At 38.1% G+C, this 12,485-nt stretch overlaps 1 protein-coding gene across 1 annotated transcript in view; it reads left to right on the forward strand.

Annotated features, from left to right (window-relative positions):
• Dnajc5b (DnaJ heat shock protein family (Hsp40) member C5 beta) overlaps positions 1–12,485 on the forward strand; it is a 207,129-nt gene that overhangs the window by 153,364 nt on the left and 41,280 nt on the right. Inside the window, exon 3 of the mRNA XM_027932906.2 lies at positions 6,146–6,273. Coding sequence (XP_027788707.1) covers positions 6,155–6,273 — 119 coding nt within the window. The 5' untranslated portion in view covers positions 6,146–6,154. The remainder of the gene's footprint in view (positions 1–6,145; positions 6,274–12,485) is intronic.

Genomic DNA, 12,485 nt, shown 5'->3' on the forward strand with positions numbered 1-12,485 from the left:
TTGGGGGCTACCAGGTAGTTTTATTCTAAGAGCCTTCATAGAACTGGGAATGTGGCTCAGTGACAGAATGCTTGCCTGGCATGCATAAGGCCCTGGGTTTGATTCCTAGCACTGAAAAAAAAAAATCCTGCATAAGGTGGGAGTAATCAACATATCATGAACTTATTGTGATTGAAACAGTAAGACTCATTGGGCCTCAGCTGACTTGAGCAGACCCAGAGAGCAGGCCTTGCTGAAGGCCAGACTCCCTCTAACTCTGTTCCAGGATGATGCATAAAATCTAGGTATTAATTTATCATTCTTATAAGGAAAAGGGCAAGGGCAGACCTCAGGGAAAGGTAAATCATCATTGGAATGGTTAAGACTCAATTGGGACCTGAATCCTTGGGCTTTTCCCCTCAGTTGTGCCTCAATGGCCCAGCCAGCATTTGCCTTTACATTTGCTTTTCTCTTCATGTTCCCATCTAATCACTCTTTTGAATAACAACACAAGAAAAATCTGCTAACTCTACATTTAGGCAGTTATCAGCTTCCAGCCATTGTGCAGGCCTGTGAGACGTTTATCTCTTTAGAATGACTGTAAGATAGCTCTTCCGTGATCCATTATCCACTGACTTCCCTGTTCAACTTTCAGAAAGCAATCTGTTTCTCTGAACTCCTGGGGGGTCCCTTCCTGATGCCCTCAAGTGTTGATATCAGGATTAAGTGATATGACACAGACCTGTGCTCAGTAAGTGCTAGTTCCCTGTTTACCTTCCTTTTCATGTAGTATACTAATGTTAAGACCATCTGCCACTGGGATTATGAAGATCAATACAAAAATAGATTTATAGTCCTTAAGGACCTCAGAGTACGGTCATGAAGAGGGACACGTGACTGGGTAATAACTTTTTGCTGGGCGCGATGACACCACTGTTCCCAAGCCCATGAGCTATGGGGATAAATGAGGTCTCATTGCTTTTCAAGCTATTCTGCTGATAGATCTCACCTGTACAACCACAGAGCTCTACTCCCTGCAAAATTCCCCTGAGGATGTGCCAATGCTAAGGGAGACTTGCAGAGAGGGGCTTGGGTGTCCAACCTTCACCCCCATCATCTCTATGAGCATCAGTCCCCATTTTTTTTTTATTTGGATCATTAAAAAAAATCTATTTGTTCCTTTTAGATATAATGACAATAAAGTGTATTTTGACGTACACATATAGATCATTATTTTCTTAATGATTTTCTTAATCTATCCAACTTTAAGCCCCTCACTTCCTCCTACCCTCACCCTTTCTGTCCCTTGTGGGTACTAAGTCTTTCTTATATTGGGATTCTGAAGCTTCCAATGATCCCAGACGTTTCTGAGCATCCCCAGGAATGTTGCAAACATTTTCAGAAGTGACTGTGGGCCATCTGAGATTATCCCTTCTTAGCAGGCCTTGGGGAGGAGCAGCAATGTCCCCTGACTGTCACATGCTCTGCCTCTGCTTCCTGGGTAGGAAAATGCTGGCCTGAACCTGCCTGGGTGCCGACTTTCCCTGTGATGAGGGTTCAGAGTTCCAAACCTTTGTTCCCTTTATCCCTTAACATGAAAACATCTCTTTGGTCTTTAGCCTCTCTGGTCTAGACTCCTCTCATCTTCTCTCTCAGCTAGATTCTTCCTCCTCTTTCAGCCTCCAAACCCAGAAGTCCTTCATTGTGGTTTATGCAAATAAATGAACAAAAAAGTCACTGGGTCCAAGTCCATATGGGTCCAAAGTTGTACCTGGATATAACAACAAAATAGAAAAAGATACACCAAGTTCTACAGAGACGAATCATAGTGTTATTAGAAGTTCAGACTTCACCTTTTCTGTGAAGTTCTCTTTCACTTAAAATCTGCTCTTAGCAATTTTTAAGACTATAATACATGATTATCAACTCTAGTCACCATGTTGTACAATAGATTTCTTAAACTTATCCTTCCGGTCTAACTAAAATTTTATACCCTCTGTCCAACATCTCTCTGATCCCCCACCTCCACTCCAGCATAACTATTATTCTACTCTGCTTCTGAGTATAAACTTTTTTGATCCCACGTGTAAATAAAATCACATGGTGATTGTTATTCTGTGTCTGGTTTATTTCATTTAGTATAATGTCCTCCAAGGCTCATTTACGGTTTTTTCAAATGACAAGATTATTTGTAAAACTGAATGGAGCCTGGTGTGATGCGCATGCTGTAATCTCAGCAGCTCAGGAGGCTGGAGCAGGAGGATCACAAGTTCAAAGCCAACCTCAGCAACTTAGCAGGACTCTAAGCAACTTGGCAAGATCCTGTCTCTACAGGATCTTTAAAATATCTTTAAAATATTAAAAGGGTTGAGGATGTGGCTCAGTGGTTAAGCACCCCGGCGTTCAACCTCCAGTACAAACAAACAAACAAAATAAAAACCTGAATAAACCCATTGTGTATTTATATAGCACATCTTCTTATTCCAATCATCTATTGATAGACACTTAGGTTGATTCTATACCATCGTGTTGTGGATAGTGCTGTAATGAACATGAGAGTGCAGATATTTCTTTGACACACTGATTTCATTTCCTTTGTACTTAAGCCCAGAAGTGGGATTTGTTAGTATGCTCTTAGTATGGCCATCCAGTGACTTTGGGGATCGTGCTATCCAGCAAAGGAGCTAGTAGGCTGACTGTGGTCCTGTGCTTGTCCACCACAATATAAGGGCCACACAGAAGCCCTTATATTCCAAATCCTATTAATTCATGACATGTGGTATGACTTGTAGAGAAACCTGTTGGCTACCTGCTTACTGGGAAACATTAGGTGGATATGTGGGGCAGAAAATTATTAGTATCTTGAGTGTGTGTGTGGGGGGTGGTGGTGGTGAGGGCAGAGGAGAGGTGACTGGGAAGGAAGTAGGAAGGTATCAGTTACTCAGGCAATTTTTCCTTCAGTTGCGAATAGTGAGTGAACAAGGCTATATAGTTCCAAGATAGGGCTGAGCTATGGGGTTAGGATGACATAGACCCATTTTGAATTGCTTACTCCCCAGGAAAATTGAGATGAGAATGGGTGAGAAAAGTCAGGTAGAGCAGAGGTGAAATAAATGTAGCCATTTACCGAGTGGCTGACAGTCAGTGTGTGTGTCTGCTTGGTTTTATAGTGTGGTGGGTAGAATCAGGGTTCCTTCTCCTCTGCCCTTATGTGAACCAAGGTTTCCTGGCTTTTATGGGAGTGGACAATGTGCCATGTCACATGGCAAGCCCTTGACCTTGCCCAGTTGTAGCCATGGCTGGCTAGTTCTGTCCTCAGAGCCTTCAAGGCTGCAGAGGTTTTGCCTGGTGCCTGACTCCCTTCACAAGTGCCTTCCTTTTCTTAAACTTGAAGGAAGCTGAAGGCTCACAAACACATTCTGAAGTTCTGGATATTGTTCTCTTTAATTGAATTCCTTAGGGCCACCAGCCCTTGTTATACCATTTGTGAATTTCTGAGGACTTTAAGACCACCTGACCCACCAGGTGACATCCTGTGGCCTCTACCTTTGCCCATGTTGATGTTCATAACCTAGTGGGAGCAGGGCTGGGAGATTTGCTCTAACCGTGCTTATCCACCATTGGGATGTGCATGCCCAGCTCTTCTGATGCACCATTGTCAATCAGGGATTCCTTGTGCTGCCCATGAGCATCTCCAAAGCCTTAACACCATCTCCTTAGCCCTGGTATATTGATTCATTCATATTCATTCTCTCTTATAGCAGTTGCTGCACAAGGCCCAAAGCCAAGAGATGGACAATGATTTTCAAAGAACTTGGGTCAGATGAGCTTGCAGTCTTCAGTAGTTTTTGTTTGTAGTTGTTTCAATTTTGCTCTTATGATAAAATATTACTTTTAGTCAGATTTTTTTCCTGCTGTGACTAAGAGATTTGAACAGAACAATTGTGGAGGAGGAAAAGTTTATTTATTTATTTATTTATTTTTGTTTAGCAGGAAACCGTTTTATTTGGTTGCAGCCAGGTTCAGAGGGCACAGCTTTTGCTGTAATTAATTAATCCCCTGAACCCCGAGTTGAGGGAGTTTCAGAGTTTTATACCCAGCATGTAAAGGCAGTGGGGAAAAGTTTATTTAGAGGCTCAGAGTTTCAGAGGTCTGAATCCATAGACAGCAGACTCCATTCCTTGGGGCTCAAGGTGAAGTCAAGCATCATGGCAGAAGAGTGTGGCAGAGGGAAGCAGCTCACTTGTGATCAGAAAGCAGAAAGAGTTAGATCTCCACTTGCCAAATATGAATATATACCCCAAAGCCATGACCCCAATGCCCTACCTCCTCCAGCCACACCCCACCTGACTTCAATCACCACTCAATTAATCCCATCAGTTGATTATTACTTTGCTGATTGGCTTATGGCTCTCATACCCAATCATTTCTCCTCTAAACCTTCTTGCATTGTCTCACACATTAGTTTTTGGGGACACCTCACAACCAAATCATAACAAATATACATAACAAAATTTACCCTGATAACCATTTTAAGTGTGTAATTCAGTGACATTGAGTACATTCCCCTTATTATCTAACCATCACCACCAATTATTTCCAGAAATTTTCATCATTCCAAACAGAAGCCCTGCACTTAGTAAGCAACAACTTCCCATTTCCCACTCTTCCCAGCCCCTAGCGTCTTCTATTCTACTGTTTGTCTCTATGAATTTGCCTGTTCTGGGTACCTCAGATGAATGGAATGAAACAATATTTATCATTTTGTGACTGACTTCCTTCATTTAGAATAATATTTTCAAGGTTTGTTTATGTTGTAGTATGTGTTAGAGTTCCACTTTATGTTCACGTCTCAATAATTATTTCATTCTATGAATACATGACATTTTGTTCATCTGTTCACTTGTGGGGATGAACACTGAGTTGTACCCTTTAACTTTTATGCTTACTGCTGATACATACACTGTTGGGTACACATATATATTAACTCATTTAATTGTTGCAACACTCCATGAGTTTACGGTACATTTTCATCTCCAATTTACAGATGAGGAAGCACATAGAGCAAAAAATGGCAAGGCCCATCTTCTACCCTAGAGGGTTGACTACAGTGCACTATGTGTTGCCTTTAATGAAAGTAAATTTCCATGAGATTGCTATGTCCTGGATACATTACATGCATTATTTATATACACTTAAGATATTGTTATGTGGGGAACTTTAACATCTTTACATTATTACAGGTGAAGATATTAATGCTTAGAGAATTTAACTTGTGAATACATTCTGTATTTTTGTTTTTGGTGATGGGAGTTGAAGCCAGGGCCTTGCACATGCTAGGTAAGCAGTCTACCACTGAGCCATACCCCAAGCTCCATGTAGAGAATACAGAAATGCCAAATCCCCCCTGACCAGATCTGCTTGCTTCCTGAGTCCCCCAGAGTCATGATGCACAGGCAAATGGCTCCTTGGGAATTGATAACCCTTTCTGGATAGACCAAAGGAAAAGGAGTGAGCTCAGGTACAGAACCAAGGAGTGTTGTAGGGTAGGGGTGTAGACCTCTTGGATTCCACAGCTCCAGCTGCAGAGAATTTTTAACATAGGTCCTAGAGGAGGCCAGGAATTTCTTCCTGGTATTTAAAAAGTTTTGTTTTTGTTTTTCAAACTCTTGATCAATGGCTAGACCAATCAAGTTGGAATAAAAAGAAAGATTCTTTCCATTCCTGGCTAAGTTTGGAAAATATAGCAAGAGAGAGAGAGAGAGAGAGAGAGAGAGAGAGAGAGAGAGAGAGAGAGGAAAAAGAAGTTATGAAAATTCTACCCAAACAAAGCAAACCAAAATTCCTACATCTGCAAAATCTGTGAAGACTGATTCTCAACACTTCTAAATTAGCTAGATGTTTAGGTAACATAACATTTTGCTTCTATATAACCACGTAGATAAAGCTGTATGTTATTTGTGTGGCTGTCTGTATCCTTTGACACCTGACTTTTTTTTTTTTTTTGGCTCTCTTAACACTTTTCTCCCCTCCTTTTGCAGGTAGCACACAAACATACTTCAGATTGTCATTTCACAAAAGGTTAAGAATGAACTGTCTTCCCTTTCAGAGAGAGAAATCCAGTGTGCATGACCTTCATGACTATTTTTTCCCTCTGGTTTTGCAGCTTGAGAATATGGCATGTAACATACCTAACCAAAGACAGCGGACTTTGTCGACAACTGGAGAAGCTCTATATGAAATTCTTGGTTTGCCTAAGGGAGCATCAAATGAAGAAATTAAGAAAACCTACAGGTACAGAGGAAGTTCAATGGTGACATTTCCTGTGCCACTAGTGATAGCAATTTTGTGACTAGCAAGTGGCTCCAATTAAGACATAAGCTTCTTGCCAAGACCAGGTAATCTGAATTTTGGACCCCATGATGCCTGCTCTGCAACATAGACAGGAATAGACAGGCATGACAATGATTTCAAGGAAGAATTGAATTATCTGGTATGATACTAGGCCTTAGGAAAGGGCAGCCAGAATTCTCATCCTACATCTGAGAGAAAGAGAGAGAAAGAGGAGGACCAACTACAACCAATAGCTGCAATTAACCCATGTGATATAGCATTGCTGAACGGGCTAGTGGAGGGCTTTCTTTCTTTTTTAATAAAAGGGAGTTTGTTAAAATTGCTATATTATAAGCTATACTATTCAAGACCTCAGTTTTGATTTTTCATATCTAATCTAATTCTGTGTTAGCTACTTTTAGGAAAATAGAAATATCCTTTCATTTAAAGCTCCAAGGAATAAAAAAAAAATGAGTACAAAATCAATTTGCTTATTGTAAAAAATTTGCAAATTACCAAAAATGAAAACAGTGACATTTATTCATAATTCTATCATAGAAATAATAATTATTAATATTTTTTATTTGTCTTTTTTTCTGTCGAGATAGGATGCTTAAAAATTAAATTGAATTCATCTATATTTTCCAACTATCTTTTTATAGGTCCTTCATTGAAAATATCATGAAGTCATTACATATTATGATTGTTAAAGTTGTATTAGTGCAGTACGGTTATACATAATAATGGGGTTCATTTTGACATGATCATACATGCACGGAATATAATTTGCCCTATTTCAGCCCCACAGTTTCTCTTTCTTTCCTTCACCCTTTTCTCCTGCAGCCTATAGTTATTCTCCAGTTCATATAATCATTTTATGAGCTATTATTGAAGCTGTAAGTTATTTTAATTTATTTTATATCCTTTTGCACCAATCATAATGCATGTTTCCAATTATTTCTTTATTTGGAAATAAAGTAGACCTTTATAGGAAGTTACTTTTTGATTTGGTCTTAAATTGAATTTTTAATTTTAAAATTTTAATTTTAATTTTTTTAAATTTTAAAATTAGATTTTTTTAATGTTATGGAATTTTAAATATTTTTGAATAGTCAAATTTGTTAGTCATTTCCTTTATGGTTTTTGTTTTCCCTGTCACGGTTAAAAAAGCCTCTCTCAATTACAATATTTATTCCTATTTTATTCTAGTACATTTATGATTTTGCTATTTTACTACAGTTTTGATCCATCTGGAGTTTATTTTGGCATAAAGGAATAAGGTAGGAGTCCTTATTAAATAAGTTTTTTTTTTTTTCCAAATCACCAGCCCACTAATATTTATTAAATTTTCCTTTGTTATCTACTAATGGAAAATTCTTTGGCCTTGTATTGTGCTTCACCACATGGTGAACTATGCAATCTGAAATGCCTTCAAGAAGCTTGTATTAAATAATAAATGATAGCAGTGAAAACTATTATTTGTACCTAAATAGTTTTGTGAAAGTGGTAAAGTCTGTAAATATCAGTCTTCTGATTCAGAGAAAAGTCTTTGCTGTTTCATTTTTCCCTAGAACTATCTAGAAGGAGCGTTCTGGGAATGCTCAGCCCCTATTGGGGCACATTCTTGTCTGAAGGTCACTAAATTTGACTCTTAAGGATTCAGGCTGTGCTATTGTGCTAGGGCTTATGGATGGGTATCAGAGCAATTGCATTGTAGGTTCAATATCTACAAAAATGTCCCCCAAATGAGGATAAAAAAGTTTTGTCCAACTACCTTGTAATTCTTAAAACTCATTTTAATTTACAAATGTGCCTTTTAATTGCCTTTATTAATTTTGGAAGCTAAAATTTCAGGTCATATCCTAATTAAGGCATTAATTATGCTGACTTGTTTACAAGTTTAATAATTACAACACAAAGAAGTATTTTCATGTAACCAGTGTCTTCCTATTAATTTTGTTTTAATGTCATACAAATATTATTTTTTCAGCTGATTAGGGTACTAGTATGCTGCTGAAAGCATCTACTTCTATCTAAATTACACATTTGTATTCTGCAAGTTATTCAAAATGTATGAGCAAGCAGCAAATCCACTGAGAATATTATTCTTATATTCAGAGATCTGGATCAAAGTAGTGACAGCATAGTGAAATTAAAAGTCAATGAAATTTAATACAGTTACCAACTGTTGAATCCATGTGCTGCATGCCCTCTGATATAATTTTTAGTTGTCCTCTTGAAAACAATGTTGAGTTAGGAGGCTGTTTCTTTTACATTTTATTTTTATTTTTGAATAGGTAATATATTCACTTGATTAAAATGAGAACGTACATATAGGTACACACAAAAAAGGTCTCCCATTTACCTCTTATCCCCTAGGTCACTTCCTGGAGGTGGTGGGGGGGAGAGTATTATCACTTCCTTGTGGACCCTTAGAGATCTTATGCTCATAGGAGCATAAATGGAGAATTTCCAGTCTAGGCAAGACTGCATAGACTTGTCCTTCCCTGCTAAGCATAACTAAAGTCCTTGAAAATAACACAATAAACAATCAAAAGGGATGTCTGAAAGGCAGAAAGAGGGAGGCAGATTGGTTAGGGACCTCAGGAGCAAAGGGAGACAACAGCAGCAAAGCATCTTATGATTCCTCCATCCTCACCCATCAGGAGGTAACCCAGGTCCACTTTTTCCCAACATCCAATCTAGAAACAGAAGGGATTCAGTCCTGCCCAAACCACCAGACAATCCTTGCAGATACAGCAAGAAATGCCACCTGAAGGTCCCCCTAACAATAATGGGCCAGGGAGAGTACTTTTCTTTCTCACCAGCCTGAGAGTCCCACATAGAGACCCCACTTGACAGAGAACATTAGAAAGGGGGAACCCATGGCAACCGGAATCCAGCCCAGGAAGTGCTTTTTGTCCCTGCAGGCTGGGTCTCCCTTCACCTTAAAGTACCCAACTAGGTGAAATTCCTTTCGGCTCCTCAACTACTATCAACAAGGGCTGTGGCAGCCTCAGAGGCAGGAGACAGACAATAGAGACCACAGTGGGACCTAAAGGCTCTGAAAATTAGGTTGTCCTTGGAAACACCCACAAAAGTGGGCTAGGTCCTATATACTCAACTCAACCAGGGTGACTACCTGTTAAAATAAACAAATTAAATAGAACCCAGAGTCTCCTAAATAATGTAAAATATCCAGATGCAATCAAAATTATCCATATTCTAAAGAACCAAGAAAATCACAACTCAAATGAGAAAAACAATCATCTGACTGCCATGCTGACCTGAGTCAGATAATGGAATTGTCTAATAAGTATTTCAAGTCAATCATCATAAAAAAGATTCAATAAACAATTGAAAATTATCTTAAAATAAGTAAAAATATAGGAAATTTTGCTAAACAAATAGAAGTTATTTTTTAAAAGATCCAACTGGATTTATAGATATAAGAAATAGCAGAAATAATAACTCTAACTGGGTGAGCTCAATGGTAGAACGGAGATGACAGAGGACAGAATCAGTGAGGTTGAGGAAAGACCAATAAAATTTACCCAGTTGGAAAACAGAGAGAAAATAAATGGGAGATAGTCTCAGGAACTGGCAGGACAATAACAAAGATTCAACATTTATAAAATTGACTTCCTCAATGGAGAGGAGAAACAGAGTGGAACTGAAAGAATACTCAAAGAATTGGTGGCTGACAATTTCCACAATTTGACAAATGATATAAACTTGCAGATTCAAGAAGTTGAGTGAATTCTAATAGGATAAACCCAAAGAAATCCATTTCAAATCCAATATAATTTAAGCTTCTGAAAACTAAAAACAAAGAAAAAAAAATCTGAGAAGCATCCAGAGAGAAACAACACATTACCTATTGGGTAACACCAACTTGAATCACAGCATATTTTTTTATCTGAAGCAACAGAGGACACTGGTGATTTTTTTTTTCTAAAAGAAAAGAACTGTCAAGTACAACTTCAGTGTCTGGGGAAACTATATTGTGGGAATCAAGGATAAATAAATTCTCAGGTAAAGGAAATCTGAATTTGTCACAAGCAGATCTATTCTTACAGAATGGCTTACTAAAATTCTTCGAAAGAAAGGAAATGATAAGCTTACATTATATTAGGAAGAAAGAACAATGCAGAAATATGGGTAAATACAAAAGACTATCCTTTTCATGAGTTTTCTTAAGTATACATGATGATTGGTGCAAAAATTATAATACCACCTGATACTCAAGAGAATAATATTTAGAAGTAGAAAGATAAAGGGACCTAAATGGAAGTACAAATGTGAAAAACATTGATCCAATAGACTATGATAAGCTTCTCTCTCTCTCTCTCTCTCTCTCTCTCTCTCTCTCTCTCTCTCTCTCTCTCTCTCTCTTTCTCACACACACACACAAATACTCAATTCACAGAGCTATACAAACTAATACTTCAAAATAGTACAAATAAGTCAAAATTAAATCCTAAACAACCCACAGGAAGACAAGGAAGGGAAAACAGAGAAATGAGAAACAGAAAATAAAAATAATGGCAGCCTTAAGACATCATATAAGTATATTCAATGTAAGTGGTCTAAACATATATTTCTTTTCTTATACAAATGGTGGTGTATTATGCCTCCTATCTTATATATTATGCAACGCATTTTAGAATGATCAATATGTGGAAAGTTTCCTTAGTCTTTCATACTGCCATGTAATAATCCATGACATGGCATGGATTTAATGAGTTTCCTGTTGATAGATAATTTAGTCTGTTTCCCTTCAAGGCTGTCTTTTTAAACCAGTTTTGAGCTTCTTAGAGAGGGAAATCCCTTTGCCCCAGAAAGGTAAGTAGAGGAAAAGTGAGGGAAAAATTTCAACTCCTGTTCACTTTCTACTTTCTAGTTTTTGTATGTCCCAATCCCAATCCTGGCACAGGATCCCAAGACTCATCTGGGTCCTATACTCACCCATGTCTGACTAGCTCTATTTCTAATCAGAAGTCTGGAATCACAATCCTTTTCCCCTGCCACTGAGCAAGGGTGTGGGGTCTAAATCTGAAAAGGAAAAGGGTCAGTGTTCTCTAAGAGTATAAAGTTTGTGAAAGAGATTGTTGGCATCTCTAGTTCTTTATTTCTTTAGATAATAACCATAAATAGCAGCTTCAAAGACCTGTCTCAGTATCTTCTTTGTCTATTTATGAATCTTTATCATGGCGTCTATAAAGCATCTTTTTCCTACATTTTCTGAAACCATGCTTTGACCATGCTTCTTCATAAAGCAGCTGATATATTAGAGTTCCCTGCTACCTCAAAGAACAGCAGGGAAAGGTGACAGGAGGAAGGCTTTTGCTATGTCAATCTATCAGGTACTAAAGTTCTTATCTCATTGAGATTCTGTAAAAAGAAATGAGATCACTTTTTTTTTCAAGATATGTAGAACCCCTGTGGAACAACACAATGAAAATACCACTCACTATTGCAATTGAACAAATATCCCCTCATCCTCAGAGTCTAAAATTATCCTGCCATTTGATACTACTGTTAAAAAAAAAACATTTATCTAGCATAAGGTAAATTTGCAGTCCACATTGAAAGTGATATATCACAGAGTGAAACTCTTGGTAGGAGTCTCATCTGGGATCTTCACAAATGAATAAACCTGCCTGTAGCATTGTAGAGCATAATCATCCTAAAGAGCTTAAACTCTAAGTCAGGCTCATTTAAATTCAAATTTGGCCAGACCAACTCAATTCCTACCACAGCTTGTACAAGATGAGCAAATATTTTCCTCAATCTTCCAGAGCTGAAGTCTTTATGTCCCCCTACCATGCTATCTGGAGACCCATTTGAGTGAATCTTTTGAAATTATGACACACCTAGAATGGTTAAGATTATCTTTCACTCATTTGCCTTAAACACTGGCATGCGTTGTCTTCCCACCTAGTTTAAACGGTCTCTCTGAGTCAACAAAAATTTTAAGTTAGGAATCTGGTGGGGAAGTTGATGGAGGAGGAGAGAGAAATAATATTGAATAGTGACACAGTTAGACAGCTGGGAGATAGTAACCTGTTGAAATGAGAGAGGCCAAGATTGCTCTATAAATAAACCCAATATTCAGGCTCTGCCCCCTTTCAAGTGACTCAAGAACTTGGGTTTCCTGAAAAGTTTCCAGT

The sequence above is a fragment of the Marmota flaviventris genome, chromosome 15 (genome assembly GCF_047511675.1).
Source record: "Marmota flaviventris isolate mMarFla1 chromosome 15, mMarFla1.hap1, whole genome shotgun sequence".
Classification (NCBI taxonomy): Eukaryota; Metazoa; Chordata; class Mammalia; order Rodentia; family Sciuridae; genus Marmota; species Marmota flaviventris.